Source organism: Aythya fuligula, chromosome Z (genome assembly GCF_009819795.1).
Source record: "Aythya fuligula isolate bAytFul2 chromosome Z, bAytFul2.pri, whole genome shotgun sequence".
Lineage (NCBI taxonomy): Eukaryota > Metazoa > Chordata > Aves > Anseriformes > Anatidae > Aythya > Aythya fuligula.
In genome coordinates this window covers 30,640,973-30,665,276 of record NC_045593.1, presented here as the reverse complement: position 1 = coordinate 30,665,276, position 24,304 = coordinate 30,640,973, and the positions used below count along the sequence as shown (strand labels likewise).

The following is a 24,304-nucleotide window of genomic DNA, read 5'->3' as shown; positions in this document are numbered from 1 at the left end:
ATGGAGCGGAGCGCGGCGGCGGCGGTGCGGCGGCTGCGCGCGGCCGGCGGTGGCGGCGGGGAGCGCGATCGCGACCGGCGCCCGGCGGCACCGCCGCGACAGGACAAGGACGGCGACGGCGACGGCGACTGCGCCGCGGGGAAGGCTCGGGACGGGTCGCGGCGGCGGCCGCAGGCGCTGTCGGAGCGGCGGGCGGCGGCGGTGGTGCTGCTGTACCTGCTGGCGCTGCGCGGCCTGGCGCACGTCGCGCACCGGCACCTGCTGAGCCGCCCGCAGCGCGGCGGGCACCCGCACTTCAGCGCGCACCGCGCCAGGTACCGGCCGGGACAGCCCCCCCGGACCGTGCCAGGGGTTCTTGCTCGCGTGTGGGTCGGTTTCTGTTCGGAGTGAGCCTTGGAGATGGGTAGGGAGGTGTAAAGCTTTCGGTGGTTTGTGCGTGAAATATCAAGCGTGCGGGCGCTGAACGTGTGCTGTCTCTCCTGCAGGGGATATCTCGACAACATAACAGCGATTGGGCCCAGGACGGTTGGAAGTCCAGCGAATGAAGTTCTTGCAGTTAACTACCTCCTAGAACAAATCAGGGCAATAGAAACTGAAAGCACAGATGCTCACAAGATATCTGTAGACGTACAGAGGCCGACAGGCTCCTTCAGCATTGACTTTTTGGGAGGCTTTACTAGTTACTACGCAAACATAACCAATGTGGTAGTGAAGCTGGAACCCCGAAATGGAGCTGAGCATGCAGTCTTATCCAATTGTCACTTTGATTCCGTACCAAATACCCCAGGTAGGTCCACATGCTCCTCCATTCCTCTGCGTTACATGAGCCACTGAGCTTGGCTCACTGTTGTCTCATACCAAGTGCTGTCATAGCCATATGCCAGGACACTCTGTGTGTCAATTACTCTGTGCTTGATTTCAGTAAGATTCAGTACTTAGAGTGGCAGGTTGGTCCTGTTAAAAGTCAGCATGTTTCAGTGTTTCAGATTTTAACTTTTGTTTTCTGGTAGACAGCAAATTATAGATGTTATGTGTGGGTTTCTAGGAAGTTATGTTGAATCCACTTTTTTTTTTTTTTTTTAATATAGTTCATTTCCTAGGCATGTGCTCCTGATACCTGTTGTTCAGGTCTTTCCATACTTCTGTACTGATTTAAACCTGGCTTTCCTTAAACAGGATGCTTCATGCTGGGGGCTGTTCCCTCCCCCACAAACCAATCTATTTTATTCTCCTTTTTCCTATGTCAGCTGGTATCACACTTATCTCAAATTTTTATTTTTGTACCCTTATGCTATACAGTTTCTGCATTCCTAGCTTCTGACTAAAAAAATAATTGCAGTGATCAAAAGTTAAGTTGATATGTATGTCTCTCACTGCTACTTTCACTGTTGTGTGTTTTCTCATTCTTGTCCTACTGCATTTTTATAAATCTAATCATGTTAAAGAATTATTGCAACATGGGTGTAAACAGCTTGGCAAATACATGGTTTAATATTGCCAGGAAACTGGAAACCACACAAAAACATTTGCTGTAACTCGTAGCCACAAGTATATGTTAATTATTGCAGCCGAAAAATATGTATAGGTTTCAGTCACTGACAGTGCTGTTTTTACTTAAGATTTTTTATTTACAGCCTGCACTGTATTTTTATTTCGGAAGGCAACCTCTTTGGTCTTTAGCACACAGAAGTAATCACTATGAATGATGAGATGTGAGAATTAATGAGTTGAGTGTTAGAGAAACAAAACATTTGCTATACTCTTTGCGCCTTTTTTCTGTTAACAAGTAGTGTTAGAAGAAGACTTCTTTTTCTCCTCTGGTCATGTTTAGGCAAGATGGAGTTCCAATTAAGTATAATAACTGTGTGATTGTTACACATTCACTGTGATTTAGGAACTGTGTTGATTGTAATTACTTCACTTATGTTCTAAACATGACTGCCTAGACTTAAAGAATACTTCACAAGTATAACGTAATGATGAATGAGAATTGTTTTTCGACTGATGTCTTGTGTAAGCGGTATGCCTGTTTCTTTGGGTTGTTCTACAGGGTTATATATCCATCAATAACTTTCATTCAGGCAGTGAAATATTTCACCAGCCTTGCACAGGAAAGCCAGAAAAATAATGATTCCTATAGCATAGGGTTGTACAGAATATGTGGAGGAGATAGAAATCAACCTGTATGCTTGCCCTCAACCAAAAGCAGCGCTTTACAACAGCAGTGAGGAAATGCTATTTCATTTTCCTGTAGTAAAACTTCTATATAGTATAAGAAAGAACCTTTTGTTTTCTATTCTCCTGTATTTCTATAAGTTCTTTGCTTACAGTTTCTTTTTTTTTTTTTTTTAAATTACTGAAAACGTTTAGTTTAACCCAAATCAGTATGACTCTTGTATACTTCAATGAGTAGTATACATGATGAATCAGATAGAAATAGATAATCTGATGTTGATGCTTGTAGATGTGCTTTCCTGGCATGATTAATGGTCCATGAGCCCAATTGTGTGCTGATGGAAAAGATATCAAGTCTGTATAAAGTTTTTTATTTGTTTCCTTTGGGTGTTAGTATTCACACCCTTACATTAGTTTGGGCTATTCACAAATGTATCCCTCAATCATTTTAAAGCGTTACCAAGTATTTTGGTATTCAGACATTTAAAGTTATCGTTGTTGCCACTAACGTTCCTGTGTATCATTTCCTGGAAAGCAAGGCAAGTACATCTCACTTTTGCTAATAGTACAGCACAGTGCAGTATTAGGGAAACAGTTTAAACAACAAACAAACAAAAAAAGAGTAAAGATAGCTCAGTAAACTGTCTGAGCTTCGATGTTTAGTCTCTTTTTAACTAAAGAAGCAGGTGAGGAAAAAAGCTTGTGAAGGAAACATGTGAACTATAAGCTCCTAACATATTTCTCTTGTTCTGATAGGCCATCTACATGGAAATTAGTATTATTTGATTCTTCTCGATTAAACTTGGAGGTGGAAATACCCTTGCAAGTATTGGTATAGATGTGGCTTATGGCATGGTTTTCTTATATTACTGATATTTGCCATAAAATCTGTTTTAAGTGTGACTGTGGCTGCTTCAATCTGGTGTGTGTGTGCATTTTGAAACCAATAAGTCCTTTACTTTTCCTAGCTTCACAGTAAGATAGACAAGTGATTACTTTTCAGCAGGGCTTATCACTTCCTTGTTGAATTCTCATCACAGTACAAGTTAGATAAAAAGAACTTGGTGAGGCTAAGAGTAGGCTATGGATAAACTTCAGGAGCAATATAATGAGGAGTTTAAATTTGATATGTTTTTGGAGCTTTTTGGAAAGCCTTTGGCAGAGTGAAGTATTCTGAGAACTAGATGAACTAACCAGTGCATTGGAAACATTTTCTTTGTATATGTGTTTGTTTATTCTAAAGTATGTATATACAATAAAATTTTGACTGAGGTTCTTGTTTATATCAAGAATACTCACTTATTTTTTTAGAAGGGGCAAGCATGTCTTTTTCCAGGTTATGAGCTCCAGAAAATATACTTGTTTTATATATACCTTAAACAGTTTCAGCAGCTAATGAGCCTTCCCTAATATCATGCTGATACATACTGTGGCAAATAATGCTGAACAAACCATAGTCATCATCTCAGTGCAAACTGGCATTATCTATACAGCCCAGGCCAACAGGAATGATGTTAAAATTCTCTGTTTGCTCCCAGGTTTGATTAATTGGAGTCGGGTAGGGAGATGCTATGGCTTGCGCTAGAGTGATGGAAATGGGGCAAGGGCTAAAAGATGGGTACTTAATCAAGATGAAAAACTGGTGGGCGGTGTGTTGGAGGAGGTATGAGGAATTGGGTGCAGGTCTAGGGTAGTGTTGGATGAGGAATGTGAACAGACCACTGAGGTTAAAGCAAAAAAGGTCTTTCTGCAAAGAAACCAGAAAGGTGGTAGACAGCATCCAATCATGAAACTACTGCATTGCAATGTATACTTTCACTTGATGAATGTTTTAAAGATGTGAATTCTGATGTATGCTTTAATTTGTGATCTTGGCTGTACATTACTTGGAGGATTTGTCCAGTTACTAAACTGCATTGTAGCAGCATAGAATTCCTTAGCGTGAGTAGTGTGGTTTCATTTTTTACATTTACAAAATAATATTCAGCTTAATAAAAATTCGCTTTTTGTAATTTGAGTATGCTGTAAGTGAAATTTATGTCCTTGTTTATTAATATTGATCTTAAGCAAAGTGATCATTATCTATTTTTCTGTTTAGTACTTAGTTAGCCTAGATCTTGTGAAGAGTAGTACTGGATTTGATACTCTGTACATCACTTGTTCAACTTTTGAACATTAGTTTTCTTCCGCTGTTGCTTCTATCTAGCATAAATACCAGGTACAAGCTGTAGCAGAAAATAGACTAAAGTTTGACACAATCATGCCATGGTTAGATTAAATGATTGAGAGGACACAAAGTCTTTTTGTCTTCTCAGGTGTTAGTTGCAATTCTGTGCATTTGTTGTAAACCATGCTGTTCTGCTGGTTGTTTTTAGGTGCCAGTGATGATGCTGTTAGCTGCTCAGTGATGCTTGAAATACTTTACACTCTCTCAAAATCATCAGAACCCTTGCAGCATGCTGTCATATTCCTGTTTAATGGAGCAGAAGAAAATATTTTGCAGGTAAGAATATGCCAGAATTATAAAATGTGTATCAAAGCTGTGAATTAAGACTCTGTCAAAAGAAAGAGTAACTACAAGTACAGTGTTTATTTAATCTGTTGATATATTAGTTAATGCCAGTGTTAACATTCTGAGAAAAATATATTTGCTGTAAAAGTGAAAAATAGATTAAGATTGTTGTCTATGTTAATTTAATTAGAATACTTTGATGTTCTGTTTTGTTTGTGTTGTGAGTGATCTGGCTGCCTTGTTTAACCTTGAGTTATAATCATACATGATGGAAAATAACACTTAGGTTGGTATGGAAGAGATTTGACCTGTATTTTCTTTGTTTTTCATCAAGGCTAGTCACGGCTTCATTACACAACATGAGTGGGCCAAGTCAATTAGAGCTTTTATTAACCTGGAGGCAGCAGGTGTAGGAGGAAAAGAACTTGTTTTTCAAACAGGTAGGAGCATGTATTGTGTCCAGTTTCTACACTGGGATAATTTGATCATGAGATAATGTAGACTTGAAAGAGTATTGAAAGTCGCTCACAAACAAAAGATAAGAGAACTGCTATGCCCTTTATCAACCCTCTGTAGCAAGTAAGTTGCTCTGCATCTTTAGATGCATGTAGGGTAAAGCACTGCAACAGAAGTTCCCTTAGAGATGGGAAACCTGTGTAGAACAGAACTAAGGAAATTGTATTTCTTTCCTACATCAAGATAGTAAGGAAAAAAGATTTCTATATCTCTTATCTCTTACATACTCATACTTTCATATGCTTTTTTAATTTTCACATAACTCTTCCAAAATCTTTGCAGAGAGATGTTGGCATTAGAACTCCATCTGCTGCTTGGAGAGCAGCAAAACTTACCACATACACTGCTGTTATACTTCTGCTCCATCCTAGTTGGACTACAGATTTCCTTCTACTACTGCGGCTGCTTAATTTTTTACTTGCATTGAATGCTTTGATGGAGAGACTGTTCAGTAAAGAATTTTTATCTGTGATAAAGAATGTTGTGTTTAATTGGATTTATCATCCAATTTTGATGATAAATTGGAAATTCTGCTGAAGGTTGTGGTTTCTGCTTGGTCTTTGGTAGATGGTGTATCTACCTTGCCATTGAACACCCAAGGCATTCATGATTTTCCCCTCAAAGTGTGACTAAATATCTCAGGTATGTGAGTGCTTCAGCTGACACTAATGAACTTAATATACCTTGTGGGGCAACAGCATTACAACTTTAGGGAGTTCCTATGTATTGTTTTTGTTGTTGTTACAATAAAGTTATCTTAATAGAAGTTCAAAAAATAATTGTTCTGAGCTTTCTGCTCATCTTTTATTAGGACCTGAAAATCCGTGGTTGGTACAGGCATATGTATGTGCAGCCAAACATCCCTTTGCCTCTGTAGTGGCACAGGAAATCTTTCAGAGTGGTATTATCCCAGCAGATACAGACTTCCGGATCTACAGGGACTTTGGTAATGTTCCAGGTATGGTATCAGAAGGCATGTCCATTTATCTAAGTATATAACAAGTAGACTGTTCTGTTGTTCACTATGTAAAGGTCCTCAACTTCTGTTTGGGTTGTAGTCTGGGAGAAGATTTTCCTGTCTTTTTCCTAAGGCAATAGCATTCGGCATTCCTGTGTCATGTAGTTTTTAAGAATGTTTTTGGAGACTGCTGTTTTCCAGAAAGAAACTACATGGTAGAAAATCAGTCTAAAAATTAGGGAAATGCTCCAGGAAATAGCAGTACACTTAAATACTTTGTTTTTAAACACTTTAGTAATGGTGCTAATAACTTGCTTCCAGGAATTAAATAACTAATGAAAAAAAAAAATGAATAAACTAAAAGCAGCTTTTTTTAAGACAGTGACTTAGTAAGTAATAAATTTTCATTATTTGGGGGGGAAGGAGTGAGTGGAAGGCCAGGGTGTAATTAAGCACAAGACAGTGAAGGAAAGTTTTTTGGTTTTGCAGTGTGGTTTATAGATTCTTATCCATTCTGTAGAGAATTTTCAGTGGAAAAAAATGCGGAACAAAAAATGATATCTGAACAAACGTAATTCAAAAAAAAAAAGTAAATGTTCCTCACTATCTGGCGTGAGTTGCCATTGGAATTACTTCCAAGAAAAGTGATCTTTCTGAACTGGTTTTCAGAGAAAAACTTATTCTAAACTTTTCAGGCTAGAAATGTACCACAGAACATAAAATAGCTGTCTTTCTACAATTTGTTCTGTTATTTGTTTGGAATTGTACCTGGTTCATAAATGGTAAATGAATTCTCCCTAACCTTGGCTTTTTCTAAACTCATAAAAATAATTGAGCTAGAGAAGTAATTTGTTCCACTTTGTCCACTGGTAGAATTGATTTGTTAAACCTCTGCAAAATCTTGAGGAGTCAGATTGCTGACAGGAGCTTTTTGCATATGCAACTGAGTGTATGCATGCTTTGGATATGCTGAATATATAACTTTTTTATCTTTACAAATTATTTGGGCATCTATAGAACTTTTGGACTGGCCATCTAAAAATCTGTTTACAAATCCATAGTAAAAAGAATACAGCTGGCATTTAGAGAAAGTGTTCTACAGTACTGCTTTTTTCACAGTGGAACTCTACTGATGTTTTAATAGTAAATATTTGGAAAACAAACATGTTGTTTCTTCTGAGGTTGACATGGCTAAGAATTTCCATGTGTTTCACCAGTAAAGAGACATAAATTTCTGTACAGATGTTATGTAATCAATAAGTTAGTAAGGACACATTTTCATTTTCATTTGCTTTTTTTTTTTAAAAGCAGGTGGAGTTCTGGTTAGTCTTCCATAAAGCAGGCTGATTTCTGAGGAAAGTACATGTGTTACAAAGTAGACCAGTGTTTTACATGAAATTTATCTGAGGTTTCACACTTGCTTTGTGTTTTTAGGTTTACATAATTTCTCTTGCTTTTCCTCTTTCTGTAGGAATAGACCTGGCTTTTATTGAAAATGGCTATATTTATCATACAAAGTATGACACATCAGACAGAATTTTAACAGATTCAATTCAGAGAGCAGGTTGGTATTTCTAAGATTTCAATAACTTACTGACTTACTTGTTACTATCAAAAATTCAGTAATAGCTACTAAGTCTTAAAGTAGGACTACATTGTTGTGTCTTCATTTTGATGTAAGGCTACTATCTCAATAAATTTATAATGTTAAGAACTACTTGACCATCTTGGTAAAAAAACAATGTTAACTGAACACATGCCTTTAAAATACATAGGGAATATGTTTGAGGAGCTCTGAAAAGAAAACTTTGTCACCATCCAGTGATGTTGATTTGAAAGTAATTTTAAAATCTAATTAAGGTAATCTAGCCATTTGAGTAATTTACATTCATTGATACCTGATTGTTCAGCATTTGTCATTCCTTTTCTCTTGGTAATTCCCCTTATTGATTAATGATTGTCATGAGAGGATTATGGTTAAGTAGATAGCATAGAGATCAACTTGCCAGTAGAGATTTTTCATTTAGAATAAGTCTCAATTGACCTAACATAGCAGTATGTAGGCTGTGGATTGTTGGCGAATAACATCGATTTTCTACTAACAGATTGGAAGTGTAGTAGGTTATTTCACAGATTTCAGTAAAGAAAATTACAGTAAGACTTCTAGTTTCTCAGAAAAACTAGCACAATCCTAAGCAGCTCCAGGTTTTTGACCACTGTCTTCTGTAAGCTAATAGAAGTCCACTGAGGGGTCCAGCATCAGTAAGAGCTTTAAATGTTTATTTGCACCAACACAACTGTAAGATAAAAAATAACACTTTCCTCTAAATTTCTGTTGGAAAGATGATTTTACTGCTCATAGTGGTTAGGGAGACCATTTCTTGGTAAACATTTCACAGCTTAAAGCAAAACAAACGTGGTTTTGGCTGTATTATGAGAGACAGGAAGGTGGTTTGTACCTGTACAAAAGAAAACAACTTCCTTGTTTCCTTACATTACTGTCATCGAGGAAAAAGAAGGCAGGTAATTCATAGTGAAACATGGAGTTAGCTACTGGGTGCAGGGACAAGAGCAAGAAGGTAAACAGAAAATGAAACTCCTCTTTTGGTAAGGCCTGAAGTGTACTGCTTATGGGCTGAAAGAGACATTGTCTGAGCAACCAGGGATCAAGTTAGTAAAGCCAAAGCACTTTTAGAATTGAACTTATTTAGGGACATCAAGGGCAACAAGAAAAAGGCTTCTATAGGTACATCACTGATAAAAGGAAGACTAGGGAAATTGTGGCCCCTCTTTGGAAGGAAAAGGGAGACCTGGTTACACAGGATATGGAGAAGGCTGAGGTACTCAATGACTTTTTTGCCTCAGTCTTCACTGGCGGGAGTGAAGACTTGCCTTGGGCCCCAGAAGGCGAAGGCAGGGACTGTAAAAGTGATGAAACACCTGCTGTAGGAAATTGGGTTCAAGACCATCTAAGGAACACAAAGGTGCACAAGTCCATGGGACCTGATGAGGTGCATCCATGTGTCTGGCTGATTTAGTTGCTAAGCTTCTATCCATCAGACTTCAGAAGTCATGGCATTCTGGCGAAGTTCCCACTGACTGGAAGAGTGGAAAGATAACCCCCATTTTTAAAAAGGGAAAAAAGGAACACTCGGGGAACTACAGGCCTCCTCTGTACCTGGCAAGATCATGGAGATGATCCTTCTGGAAACTGTGCTAAGGCACATGATAAACAAGGAGGTGATTGTTGACAGCCAACATGTCTTCACTAAGCGCAGATTGTGACTGACAAATCTGGTGGCCTTCTCCAGTAGGGTTACAGCACTGGTGGATAGGAGAAGAGCACCTGACATCATCTACCTGGACTTGTGCAAAGCATTTGACACTGTCCCACATAATATCCTTGTTTCTGAATTGGACAAACATGGTTTTTATGGATGGACCTTACCCATTGGGTGGGTAAGGAGTTGTCTGGATGGTCACAGTCAAAGACTTGTGGTCAATGGCTCAATGTCCAAGTGGAAATCCATAAAGAGTGGTGTTCCTCAGGGGTCAGTAGTGGGACTGGCACTATTTAACGTCTTCGGTGACATGTACAATGGGATCGAGTGCACCCTCAGCAGGCTTGCTGATCACACCAAGCTGTGTTGTGCAGTTGGCACACTGGAGGGAAGGGATGCCATCCAGAGGGACCTGGACAGGCCTGAGAGGTGGGCCTGTGCAAACTTCATAAGGTTCAACAAGGCCAAGTGCAAGGGCCCGCATTTGGGCTGGGATAATTCTAAGCACAAATACAGGGTGGGCAGAGAATGGATTGGGAGCAGCCCTAAGGAGAAGGACCTGGGGGTGTTGATTAAAGAGAAGCTCAACATGCGCTGTCCGTGTGCACTGGCAGCCCAGAAAGCCAACCGTATGTTGGGCTGCACCAAAAGCAGTGTGACCAGCAGGTCAAGGGAGGTGATTGTCCCCCTTCTGTTCTGCTCTTGTGAGACCCCACCTGGAGTCCTGCATTCAGCTCTGGGGTCCCCAGCACAAGGAGGACATGGACCTGTTAGAACAAGTCCAGAGGAGGGCCATGAGGTTGATCAAAGGGCTGGAGCACCGCTCATGTGAAGACAGGCTGAGGGAGTTGGGGTTGTTCAGCATGCAGAAGAGAGGTCTCTGGAGAGACCTTGTAGCAGTCTTCCAGCGCCTAAAGGGTACTGGAAAAGGGTACAGGAAAGCTGGGGAGGGACTCTTTGTCAGGGAGTGTAGTGATAGTACTGCGAGTAATGGTTTTAAACTGAAAGACGGAAGATTTAGATTAAACATTTAGAAGAAACTCTTTACTGTGAGGGTGGTGAGGCACTGGCACAGGCTGCCCAGCGAAGCTGTGGATGTCCCATCCCTGGAGGTGTTCAAGGCCAGGCTGGATGGAGCTTTGGGCAACCTGGTCTGGTGGGACGTGTCCCTGCCCATGGCAGGGGGTTGGAACTGGGTGATCCTTAAGGTCCCTTCCATTCCAAACCATTCCATGATTATCTGATTCTGAAGATACGCTTTCTCCCTTCATTGATGTAGTATTTAAATATATGAAGCTTTCCAAGTGTACTTACTTTAGGGAGAACTGTGTAGATTACCTTCTGAAAATACTTTGCACTGCTAATGATCAAATAGATATTTAGAATAATCAGTTGCATGTTCATTTCTCATGTTTTGGATAATTCAATACATTGGCTTTTTTTTAAGTACATAGAAGAATGCTATGTACTAATTCATCAACCCTGATATAGTTATGTTGTGTATCTGCTTTTTTTAATAGGTGACAATATTCTAGCTGTCCTAAAATACCTTGCAACATCAGATAAACTGGCCAAATCTTTTGAGTATAGACATGGAAATGTTGTATTTTTTGATGTACTTGGCTTATTTGTCCTGGCTTACCCTGCTCGTGTTGGCACCATCATGAATTGCATAATAGCAGCAATTGCTTTTCTTTACTTAGGCAAGAAAGTATTCCAGCCCAAAACCAGAGGTAAGTCTAGTGTTTTGTTTTCAGATCAATCACGTTATTATTTAATAACAATTAGTAGATCAAGAAGTACTCAGGAGGTAATGGCAAATGATCTCCATAAGTCCCTTCCAACCACAACCTTCTGTGAAGTTTCTCTGATTTGATAAACTTAAGGAATAAACTTTAGGTGTGCAGGAATTACTTTTGTTCTAAGAGATGAAAACTCAGTTGTGAATCATTATGATGATGACATGACAGGCCTAGATGTCTAGCATTTATGAATTACAACTATATCTTTTATCCATTCGTGAAGATTTAAACTAAATCTTTTAAAGATCTGAATATGGGGGAAAAAAAAGTTTACCTACCATCTGTATAAACTCTTTGTTCTGTTAAGACAGGTAGAACTTCAGAAATATGATTCATGAACTCCTGGCCATAGGCTGGAGCACATAACAACACAAACAGGAAAAATTATATCAATACTCAATAAAGGGTATAAAACAACTTAAATCCTCTAGTTACACATTTTCATTTGAAGTGTAGGAGCACACATTAAAATAAAAATAAAAAAAAATCCAGAAAGCATTTTTAGAATATGAAAAAGTTAGAAGAAAAGCAACTCTGACATTTGTTGAGACCTTCTAGCTTATAGTCTCTTCACTGATTCCTTAGACAAATTTTTATTATCAGGAATATGATAACCTAGGAAATAGACTAGTTGTCTGGGAATTAATCCTGTAGGGAGGAAGACTGTAAAAGGAGTAGGCTACGTGATATAAAGACTATTCTGTAAAGAAATCTGCAGAGTGCACTTCTCCTACAGACTTCATGTGGTCATTACAGAAATTATGCTGAGGGTAGTTTTAATATTGATTATAGTATTTAAAAATAATAGGTATGACTGTTGAATTAAACTTTTTTCTTCTTCTTCACAGTTATTAATAACTTGAAGAAATTCTTTACTGCATTTGGCTTAATACTGTTAAGTTGGATCTCCACACTAGTAACTGTGGTTATTGTGGCAGTGTTCGTCTCTCTCATTGGACGGTCTCTTTCTTGGTATACCCATTTCTATGTTTCTGTGTTTCTGTATGGCACTGCAGCTGCAGCTAAACTCATCCTTGTGCATACACTAGCCAAGAGGTTTTACTACAAGGTAAGCCTAATTTCATTGCCAGTTTTGAGGGGTGGTGAGTGTAGTGTTTAATCTCATTTAAACATAAGGATTATTGCTGTGTTAAATGAGAGTTAACAGCCCCTTGATTTAAGTCTTTGCCCTTGCTAATGACTTGTAGCAATTCCTGCTTGGGGCCAGGGGTGACAGGCAAGAGCCTTGTAGAAGACAATGTAAGGTATTGTTTCTTTTCCTCTCTGCACTCTCCCTTTCTCCTATAATTTCATTGGTAAGAGATCAAAGTAACAGCTGGATAATTTATTTTTTTGATATCTTCAGGTGTTCTTGATACTTACAGAATTGACATCTATATGGTCTTTGAATCTTAACAGATTCTTGCTTCTGAATTTACGTGTATAATTGAGTGTCCCACAGTTTGTTTATTTTCATACTTCTAATGAATCTTTTAATATTTTTGTTCATTATTTCATCTAATTTACCATGTAAATTTTTGTCATGAAACTTGGGATACCTGCTCTGTGTTGTATTCTGACCCATTATTATGCATGTTTGTTTGGTAAGGCCATTCGTATTCATTGCCTTCTAAGCAAATTTTTTTCAGATTGTTCACGTGAAAGCTTTTTTCTTACAACTATCAGAATTTATCATTCTGTAATGCAATAACCTGTGCTGTGTAAAGCTTTCTAAGTGGAGCTTTTGTAAAAAAAAAATTGAGTTTTCAGCCTGCCATCTATGGTTATTCTGTATGATTATTCTGATATCTGTTACTTGTTTTGACCACAACTGGACCTGAAAGAGAACTCTTTATGTTCCACATTCTTTTCTGCCATAGATAAAAGTACTTTAGGCCCCTAGAAAGTTTGATTTCGATTTTGTCATGTTACCTTTTCATTGCTGTCATTTGTCATGATTACTGCATATCTATCTTTTTTGTGCAGAATTCTTCTGTGTGGACTAACCAACACAATGTAACTTGCATAATAATGTCATAATTATAGTTCATAATAATCCCAAATGCGTAGATGATAGTTGAATTGTTTTGTATTTCTGTGGTGCCTTGAGGTATCTGGCAGATGGTGCTCTTAAAAGGGAGAAGTCAACTGCTTGAGCCTGTTTTAGGTTTACAGGTTTTAGGCATGATGGTATTTAGTCATTCGGTTTACCATTACTTATCCTTCTCAGCCGTTTGTACAAGCCTAGGGTGGTGGAATTTAAGAAACCTAAGTTGTCAGTCAAATTCAATTTCATCCAAATACTTCATGTTTTAAAAAGTACTGATATTTTACTTGACTGGTGTACGTTCTGACTGTATCCATTATTTACTCATCTGGAAGTTGTTTGTTTTATAGAGTATGTGTATGAATAATTTTCAGTAAAAGGTCACTAGCATTATTATTTTTTAAAGATGAACCATTTATAAAATAGATGGGACATAACCTCTATTCCAAAAGACTAGAATAAGGTACTTACTGACAGGAGAGCTTACTTTACCTAATCATTCAGTTGTTTCAGGTGCTGGATCTAGTTCTTACCTGTTGATTGTCTGAAGAACAGATCAGATGACTAGATACCGCGCCTCTCTCAATTTTATTGGCGCGCTATAGCGTGCAGTATTCCACACTTTATGCTGCCTCAGTAATTTACATTTTCCCTAAGAAGTGTTGCATAAAAATTTTGGAAGCTAATCTGTTACTTGGGTATTACAGGCAATGCCTAGGTGTTGATGAAGCAGTGTGTCTTCTGTTACTGGCTCAAGAACTTGTGATGTAATAACTTTTTGTTTTGAAATATGTTTGGTAACCCAAAAGTTTCTTATCCCTACTGCCCAACGTTTTTCACAGCCCAAAACTCAACTAAGTGCTTGCTGATAGCTGTTCAGTGAAGCAGTCCTTCTTGCTGCTAACAGCATTCACAGTTACAAGTCTTGTGCTGCAAACAGTGCAACACTGCATTTAACTAAAGACAACAAATAAAAACACATTTTTAAGGGTTAATTTTTTTTTTCTAAAACATATCTGATATTAACTCAACCATACATGTCCTCTTCAAAACAAATAATGTATGAAAAAAGCAGACTTCTGAAGTGACAGCTGTGGTGTGACACATAAAAGCACCAGTGTAATGTTTATCCAATAATAACATTACTTGCTTAAGAAGTAGTATATTAACAACTGCTGTGCAAAAGCAGTTTAGAATTTCAGGAGGTATATGTAATTCTTTTCACACATAAGTAGTACATAACTTGTTGATATGCTTCACAAATACCAGTGCTTTTTATAAAAAGACCTTATTGCATATGTACCTGAAACATTAGCCTGCCATCTTCTTGGTATTGTAATTTGTACTCCACTCCTGTCCATCCCATTCTGTGTAATCTCTTCTTCAAGCTAAGTCAGAGCAGATGGTTAAGAAAAGAAAAGCACCTACAAGTGAAAACTGTCATGACTAACTCTATGGCAGGGAGAGTCATGAGATGGTAAATGTTTTATGTGGACAAAGCAATTGTAACAATTACATAGAAGAAATCGGAGTTTTTGTGTGTGTTCTTAAGAAACACGATACACAAAATATTTCTGCTCGGCAATAACTGATTCCCTTTTTTGTTACAGAATATGAATGACCTGAACCTGGGAGATGTGTTTTTTGATGCCTCATTGCTGATTTGGACTATAGCATTGGCTGTGATTACTCAGATAGGCCTTTGTTCAGCGTTCATTTGTATGTTGTGGGTGGCATTTCCATTACTCACTAAGCTGATGATCCATAAGGAATTCAGACAAAAAGGTATGAGTTTGTGGGGGGGAGATAATTGCAGCGTTTAGAGCAGAAAACCTGTGGGTTTGTTTGTTTGTTTGTTTTTGTTTGTTTGTTTGTTTGTTTGTTTTAACATAAGAGTAGTTTTGCAGTGGTTTTGGAAGAGTTACATTGGCATCGGCTATGTAAAATGGGGTCCTTTTTTCCTATCCATCTCAGGGTGAGGACTAGTATTATACATTGGGCCTTGCAGCAGTGTTTGGATATATTATTAATGCTATGTGCTTTATGTTTTGTAGGTGCCACAATTAAGTTTCTTGTGCTGTACATGCTGGGAATGTTTGTTCCCTATCTGTATATAATGTATCTTAGTTGGACTATATTTGAAATGTTTACTCCTATCATGGGACGAAGTGGTTCAGAAATTCCACCAGATGTAGTGTTGGCAGGATTTATTGTGGCCATCACTATGATTCTGTCATCCTATTTTGTAAGTAGAGTTTTTAAATGATGTTGAAAACTTCTAAGCTTTCTCTAGAGTTGAAAAAAAAAATTTTTTTTTCTATACTTCTGTTTGAAATTAATGGTATTGTTGAACATCTCAAGTGTTAATACAAGGAAATTCTAAGAAATGTGAAGGATCCTATGTTTTATGTTAGAGAGAAGTAATTGAAGCAGGGATTACAAAAAAATGTATCTGCTCAGTCGTGATGTAGTAATAACTGGTGTAAAATACAAAAAATTGATGATAGCATTTGAACAGGTATTCATTTTAGGTGGAGTGTGGTATGTGGCTGAACAAAAAATGTACTACATTTCCAAAAAAAGAAAAAAAATGTTTGTTTTTTTTTTTTTATGCTGCCCTTGCTGCAAAGTTTTCAGGACTTTTTTTTTGGCAGATGTTTTTAAAAAGATTTTTTTTTTTTTTTTGAAAGTTTTGGAAAGTAGTCACCTTTTTTTCCTTCTGGTTTTAGGTATTGAGGTTGTGAAGTCTTTCTGTATCATATAGCATGTGTAATACACGTTCAATTCCAGAAGTGAATTTTAGAGTTACACATAAGTGTCTTTCATTTCTCAGTCTTGTAGTTTTATAACTGGACTGTCTCTTTGTTCTCTAGATTAACTTCATTTACCTTGTCAAAAGTACAAAACTGACGCTAATAACTTCAACTGCTGTGTCTGTAGTCACTCTGATTCTCGTTTGCAGTGGAATCTTCTTTCCTTACAGTTCTGATATGGCTAACCCAAAGCCTAAGCGAGTCTTTCTCCAGGTAAGAAGAGTCTTGCATATCGTATTGATTCTGTGCTGCATGCAAGAGGGTTCTTTGGTTGTTTGGTTTTCTTTGTTTTGTTTCTTATTAGTTATTACTGTTTTTAAAGAACTTAAACCCTGAAGTAGTCTCTATTGTTTGCTTGATTTAAATTCTAACATTTTTTTTGTAGATTTGAACAAATTGCTGCTGTTCCCCATGTTTAATTTGCATGTATAGTCTTCTCAGAAGAATAGGTATTTTTAGGTGTATTTAAGTATGAGTTAAATAAGCAATTATCATTACAGAAGTGAATGCAATGGGAGATGTCTAAATTTTTACAGGTACAGACATCTATTCAAATTACATGTTTTTATGGTGTTCTGTTTTATCTGTGTAACTGTATTCATAAATGCTTAGATTTGTGTTGAGTACATACTGAAAATGCATTAGACTTTAAGGGTTGATATGGTGGATATTTCAGAATGACTTTTGACTTGCAAACTGCACAGACTCTTAGCATCTTTCTGCGCATCTTTTTCTACTTCTACTTCCAGCACACGAGCAGAAGATTTCATGACCTAGATGGAAACCTGGTTAAAAGTGACTCTGGTATATGGATTAATGGATTTGATTATAATGGAATATCTCACATAACTCCCCATATACCTGAAATCAATGACACCATTAGAACTCCATGCGAGGAGTGGGCTCCTTTTTGTGGCCTGCCTTGGATTCTACCAGTGCATTTCATGTTCCGGTTGGTGTGAACACTGCTTTGTTTGAGCATTTGCTACAAAGCCCATTGGTTATGCAGTTTATGCAATCTTACTTCTGTAAAGGACAAAAAAAAATAAGTCTAATCTTGGCTTAAAAGTAAATTATCCTTCCCTTTCAGCAGATGCTTGAACTTCTGTGTAGGTACAGTGTCATCTGCCACAATCTATGAGAGAGATTGCTGGGTCTGCTGGAGGACTTCTAGATGTTGATGTGTGGGAAAACAAATATTGGCACCAGTGGAGAAAAAAGCAAGGGGGAGCTTCTAATGGGCACTTCATAGTAGGAGTATGTGTTTCTTCCATGTTTCTTCTGTGTCAAGTCCAGTTGGAGGCCAGTCACTAGTGGCGTTCCCCAGGGCTCGGTGCTGGGGCCGGTCCTCTTTAATATCTTCATCAATGATCTGGATGAGGGCATCGAGTGCACCCTCAGTAAGTTTACAGATGACACCAAGCTAGGTGCGTGTGTCGATCTGCTTGAGGGTAGGAAAGCTCTGCAGGAGGATCTGGATAGGCTGCACTGATGGGCTGAGGTCAACTGCATGAAGTTTAACAAGGCCAAGTGCCGGGTCCTGCACCTGGGGCACAATAACCCCAAGCAGAGCTACAGGCTGGGAGATGAGTGGTTGGAGAGCTGCCAGGCAGAGAAGGACCTGGGAGTGATGGTGGATAGTCGGCTGAATATGAGCCAGCAGTGTGCTCAGGTGGCCAAGAAGGCCAACGGCATCCTGGCTTGTATCAGGAATAGTGTGACCAGCAGGGCTAGGGAGGTGATCGTCCCCCTGTACTCGGCTCTGGTGAGGCCACACCTCGAGTACTGTGTTCAGTTTTGGGCCCCTCGCTACAAGAAGGACATCGAGGTGCTTGAGTGGGTGCAGAGAAGGGCGACGAAGCTGGTGAGGGGCCTGGAGAACAAGTCCTACGAGGAGCGGCTGAGGGAGCTGGGTTTGTTCAGCCTGGAGAAGAGGAGGCTCAGGGACGACCTTATTGCTCTCTACAGATACCTTAAAGGAGGCTGTAGTGAGGTGGGGGTTGGCCTGTTCTCCCACGTGTCTGGTGACAGGATGAGGGGGAATGGGCTTAAGTTGCGCCAGGGGAGGTTTAGGTTGGATGTTAGGAAGAATTTCTTTACCGAAAGGGTTGTTAGACATTGGAACAGGCTGCCCAGGGTAATGGTGGAGTCACCATCCCTGGAAGTCTTTAAAAGACGTTTAGACGTAGAGCTTAGGGATATGGTTTAGTGGGGACTGTTAGTGTTAGGTCAGAGGTTGGACTCAATGATCTTGAGGTCTCTTCCAACCTAGAAATTCTGTGATTCTGTGATTCCCTTTTTCCACGTCACCTCAGCTGGTAACAGAGGAAATCTAGAATAGCTACTTTCCCCAGAAGAAAGCTAGCTTCCATGCCTGTTTCTCATACCTCAGGAGTCTTGTGAACAGAAATGTAGAATTTTATATTTTTTTACTTATTTACTTTTTAGTTATTTTTTATTTATTTTATTGTTTTGTAAAGTAAGGCAGATCAAAGTAACAGATAAAAACACTAGTAACTGTTGTTCTGTTACTGTGTCCTTTAAATATTCGACTGGCTGCAAGCTGTTAAATTTTAACTGCTTTCTGCCACCATAAATACCTTTTGAGTATTTTGTTTATTAACAATGCGGTCAGCTAAGCTATACAAAAACTTATTCTTCTCATATTTTAGCACCTCTGACTGTTGCACTGAGATAAAATTATAACATTATATATTTATTTAAACAGGAAAAACTGGTATCTTCCTGCTCCAGAAATTTTTCCAAGAAGCCCCATTCACTTCAAAGTTCTGGCCAAAGAGCTAATGCCCTGGAACTCTGTGAGGTTAAGCTTTGAAGTATCTGGTGAGTGACTGAAGCTTCTATTTTGTGATTTATTTTTATGCCCATAATAGATAAGGTTCTAAGTCTAGTACTGCAGGTTACAGTGCCGTTCCTAAGATAGTGAGTTTTGTGTGATTGGCATGAATTAATTCAGTTTCATAACATGCTAGAAGCTGTGGGTGTTGTGTTGCAGTTGTTATTTGGGGGACTGATATCTTGTCTATTTTAAGTAAGCTTTGATCATTTTTAGCAAGTCCCTTCTTGAAGTTCATTTTAGACCTCTGTCCATTCTTTACATCGTCATCTAATTTGTCTCACTACATAGAAATAATAGAAGCTTCTCTAGAGAAGACAGTATAGCTCTATCTTGTGTTGGAAGACACAGGTAGTAATACATAGGTTACGTGTTACTATTTAGGAAAATACGTTATTGGAATGAAAGGAAGGAGGGCAAACGTTTTTATCTCCTTTCAGCTGTTCATACATCTCGATACATTTCCCTGTCTACAGGTCCAAGTCACATGTCACTGTATATTCGGCCACACAAAGGGTCAGCTTTGTCTACCTGGTCTCTTGGAGATGGAACGCCAGTAGCTAGCATAGGAGGAGACTACTTCGTATTTTACTCCCATGGGCTGCATGCTACACCATGGAACTTCTGGATAGAGCTTACAGTAAGTATGCTGCTGTTGGAAACGTGGTGACCCCTTGGTCTTCTACTTTGTCCCTCTACTGTGTGTATCAGCTCATACATATTTCAATGCTTTGTCTTCTAACTTGCCATTAAGTCAAAGGGAGAACATTTTCCTTGTTTACACAGTGTTAGGCCTTAAGCTTGGATTTCTCTCATTTTAACTCATAGTTCTTGAAGTTTTATCTTTTTTGCTGTTATTTCACAGATCTTTTTCCTGTTGTAAACAGTTCCCATGTCACATATTTTGTTAGGGGGAAATTACAGGGAATCCTTGGTAGGAAACTTACCTGTCTTGATACTGAAGAAAATCATAAAAATTTTGTCTTCTGTACTGTACCTCTGTTTGGAAGCAAGGCTTCCAGCATTCCTATTCCAGTGGGATTTATGATCCCTCATTCCCACTGTTAAACTGCCAATGAAGATTTTATTTTTTCAGATCTGTGAGTTACTATCATGGTTTTAATAATGAGGCTTATTATAGGTTTAATTTTGAGGAAATATTACTAGAACTTGTGGAAATTCAGAAAGTTTGTTGTTCCTTCTTAGATCATACAGTATAAACATGTAACCAAGTAATCCTTATGAGGATACCTGGTAAAGGCAGACAGGAATCTACAGCATAACAAGCTTTGTGAGATCGATAACTGCAAAGCCTAGGCATAAAAGGCTTTTCATTCTAAGCGTAAACAGTAGAAAGATCAGTAAAAATACCATGTTAGTGTCCATGTCTTGATTTGCTAGCAAAACGTATATATATACAAATGTTGAATTTAGAACATGCAAGTTTGACATGTCATAGGCCCTGCGATATAAATACCTAGTTGCAATTTCAATTTAAATTTAACTTCTCATGATACTGACACAGTTGAAGATATGAAATGCTTTAACTTACAGAACAATAACCTGTGGGATGTAGTTTGTTGCATAGGTAAGTCTGTGGAAAAGTACATCTGGATTGGGTTTACACGTTAAACTCCACAAACAGTCATAAATACCATGTTGCCCTCTCTCACTTGCAGGCTTCAGAAAAGCATTCTGATGGAATAGTCTCCCTTGCCATAGCAGCACACTATTTTTTTGGGGAAGATCAAAAATCACCTCAACTCTATGCCTTACTGGAGAGACTTCCAAACTGGACGTTTTCTTCTGGTTGGTCCTGCACCTATGACCTTTTTGTATTTTAATGTTAACAGTAATACAACGCTGATAGGGTGATCTCTCTCCAACATAGGATGCTGTCATAGCAAACATCCTAACAAGATAGCACAGACTTTCACAGTAATTTAAAATACGTTGGCTGAAAATGGTGTTTCTTTGGCAGTTTGGCTATTTAAAGGCTACAACTGTCTTGGGGAAAAGGTGATACCCTGTCAACTGAGCTGGTTCTTCCACTGAAATGGCAGTTTGACCAGTGAGTTTCTGAACATGAAAACTGCATTTTAGGAATAACGTTAGCATAATACAATGGCAATTGTAATGAAAGGGCCTCATTAAGTTATTTTAATGTAACATAAAATATAACTGTACTTCACACACACCTGCCGTCCACTCAGGGGAGGTTCAGACTGGACATATGGAAAAACTTATTTCCTGTGAGCATGGTCGAACCCTGGAACAGGCATCCTAGAAAGATGGGTGATGCTTCATTCCTGTCAATGTTCAAGAGACATTTGGGTAATGCCCTTAATAATATGCTTTAACTTCTGATTAGCATGGTCAGGCAGCTGGACTTGATGGTCTTTACAGGTCCCTTCCGACTGAAATACCCTTCTGTATGGGTACTATCACGTGCCACTCCTATCCGTCCTATTAAAGTAAGGCCTTCAGACTTACTTGCAGGTGGCTGTTTACATGATGGGGGAAAGAAGCAGCAAAGCCCTAATATTACTTCTGTCACTGGATGAAGTCACTGAAAGTTCTGATGCCTGTGAAGGTTGCAAATGTACAATGCAGAAAACCCAGTATTCTGGAATGTGGTAATTATTTATCCAGATTAACTTTACCAATTAATATGTTTCTTTTAAAAAATTTGGTTCCTACCTTTTGCCTGTCTTTTTGGTGTTGAAACTTGGGTGGGTAAGTTTGACCTGTCTCCTTGTGCAGGTGTTCCCTTTAGGATCTTTTAGTATCAGCATACAAGCATATGACTTACTCTTGTATGTAAGGCTGCCAAGGAACCACTCCTTTGAGTGGATGTCTTATAATTAATCCAATCTAAATTTCAAGTTATCTTCTGATTTACTAGAATTAGCGAACTTTTGGTATCTCCTTTGGAGAGACTTTTTTTTACTAACGTGACAATATTGCACTTTGCTGATACATATAATTGTTTCTTCAAGTATGCTATTGTTCCTTACGGAAACCAGCAGTCATCTTTAGAATGATATCTCTGGGTCGCTTTTCTTGTTTTTATTTCCACAGGATGGGTTTATAAATGTCTAAATGATCTAGAGTATCTTCCAGTTTCAACAAGCTTTGAATTCTGAAGCCACTTACCTGTTGTTGTGTTTTTATTTTTCCCTTTACACCCTACAGGTTTTTTCAGTGCACTGTAATAATTGATGTTAGTTTCTGAAATTCAAAGAGCTCTGTGCACTTGAAGAAACTTTTAATTTTTTTCCAAACTAAATATAAAATATTGTGACATCAACACCATGCTATGAATTACACAGATTCATGTTTTGCCTCATGAACATTGCCAAAGAGCATGCAAAGCAGACTTTGTGCATGCATCATCATTTCAAGTAGAAACATGCTAATACTGGGAGGCTTACAAGGCATATGGAAGAAATTTGTGACACTTTAATATGTGTGAGCTGTGACAGATAGCAGAGCAGTTCCCCATTCAGGTATTGTCCCTTCAGATTGGCCTGTAGTTGTGTAGGTAAGTGGCAAGAAACAGTTACATTTGCTGCAAGGTCCATTTGCAAACATTGTTGACTGACTTATGGACTAGGGGCAGAGATTTAATTACTGTATTTATACTGAACTGGACATCAGTATCTTAAAACCAGTGTCATCCTACATTAACGTGAATTGATCATCACTCGCTTGATTGTATCTGATTTGAAAGTACAGTCTGTATACTATGCATTCATATTTAAAAAACAAACTTGTGCTATTAATGTTTTGGGAAAAAAAAGCTTCAGAACTGTTACGTGTCTTGAATCTCAACAAATGCTGTGCGTTGTGCTGTAGCCAATGCACAGCTGGTTAACTAAAGCTGCACTGATATTTACTGTCTTCCCCTGATTTGATTCTTATTCTGTTCTGTGTCTGATTTATAGCTTTTTAAAAAAGTGCTGTGTGAAGAAGTCATACTGAGAGCCAAAAATGTCAAAATGCCTGTTAGCAATTTCTGGAACTTCCGTGAAGCAGTAACTGTTGCTAACTCAGGATTTAACCTTTATTAAATAATTTAATTATGAGGGATGTCTAATTTGTTGTAAATCACTGGATTTATAAATAAAAGTGAACCTTAATCAGTAAAACTTGATGGTAAGCATGATTGTTAAAGACATATTTGAGTTGTCTTTATTTCTTGTGTTAATGTTGTATTTTTGCTTTGAGTGGAAGTATTGCTAAGTGATACTGGAAACATCTGGAGTTAGAGCTATGTGGAATACGTGCATGGCCAAGGAATGTAAAAAATTATCTGAGTGGAGGACTCTGGCCCTAGTTGCTTGGACAGAAAAGTTTTCCTTGAAACAAGATACATTTTGGAGGAGGAATTGGTAGCAGAGTTGCAAATACTTTTCAAAACTGGTAGTTGAGAACAAATGATGTTGTTGATCACAGGCAGAAAAACACAGTAGAAAATTTTGCTGTTTGTGTGTGTCTGTTTCCCTATTCAATAAAAGCAGATCAGTCTGCTGCTGCTGCGGTTTCTTAATTCTCATACGAAGAACTGCATGTCTTACTCCGTGAAATAAACACAAAGAAAGCAGGTGGTGATTTTGAGGATAGCAGGGCATAGGAATAGAAAAAGGTTTTATTCTGAGTGGGACAATAAGCAGCTAGTTGACTGGAATTCACCTATATTAATCTGAGATAGTTCACATGCACAGCCTTTTCTAAGCTGCTTTGCTTTATGTTAATTCTGGGTCTCTCCTAATTTTTGATGTCTTTAAGAGTCTGTTACATTATTTATTAACACACATCATTCTGTTATGTATCTAGAGGGAAAAGGGCTTCAGAAATACGTTACTTACCAATGTAAGCGTGTGTTTGCAAAGGAGGCCTGTGTCTGTTGTGACTGTGCAATCTAATGCAGCATCAGAATGTGTCACGGTGCCTTCAGATTGCATGTCAAGTGAAAGTATGCGTTTGCAGAAAAAACGCTGGGATAAATGCAATGAACAGGAGAGTTTCAGGCACGACACATAAAAGAACAGACAACTGAACTAGGTGGAGCTGTTCTTTATTAGCAATACCTGTTTTAATGTCTGTTCAATTTAGGTTGAGTTGTAAGCCTGCTGGAAAACGCTAATCAAATAGACAAGATCTAACAAGTCTGTACAGACCTAATTGTAGCATATAGGACAGAGCTGCTGAAGAGTGCTGCGTGTGTTGTAACGTTCACTATTTTTTTTTCCTTTTCCCTTGGGGATGGAACCTAATTTGGTGCTTGATAATGATCTAGAAGGAGTTGGCAGGATGACAGATCTTAAAATCTGATATGCA

General features: G+C 38.5%; 1 protein-coding gene across 1 annotated transcript; it reads left to right on the top strand.

The window, feature by feature from the left end:
* On the top strand, nucleotides 1–23,780 carry ERMP1 (endoplasmic reticulum metallopeptidase 1). Its single transcript, XM_032206154.1, has 15 exons — nucleotides 1–314; nucleotides 486–787; nucleotides 4,551–4,678; nucleotides 5,022–5,127; nucleotides 6,015–6,161; nucleotides 7,633–7,725; nucleotides 10,963–11,175; nucleotides 12,093–12,313; nucleotides 14,902–15,076; nucleotides 15,346–15,536; nucleotides 16,165–16,317; nucleotides 16,854–17,056; nucleotides 18,833–18,948; nucleotides 19,438–19,601; nucleotides 20,641–23,780. Exons 1-15 carry the CDS (start codon nucleotides 1–3, stop codon nucleotides 20,803–20,805), a joined length of 2,691 nt encoding a protein of 896 aa, XP_032062045.1. The 3' UTR covers nucleotides 20,806–23,780.
* The last annotated feature ends 524 nt before the right edge of the window (nucleotides 23,781–24,304 follow it).

Coding starts and splice junctions, on each gene's coding strand:
- ERMP1 (XM_032206154.1), top strand. CDS start 1: ATGGAGCGGAGCGCGGCGGCGGCGGTGCGGCGGCTGCGCGCGGCCGGC. Junction 7,726..10,962: donor AGATTCAATTCAGAGAGCAG/GTTGGTATTTCT, acceptor TTTTTTTAATAG/GTGACAATATTCTAGCTGTC. Junction 15,537..16,164: donor TGATTCTGTCATCCTATTTT/GTAAGTAGAGTT, acceptor TTTGTTCTCTAG/ATTAACTTCATTTACCTTGT.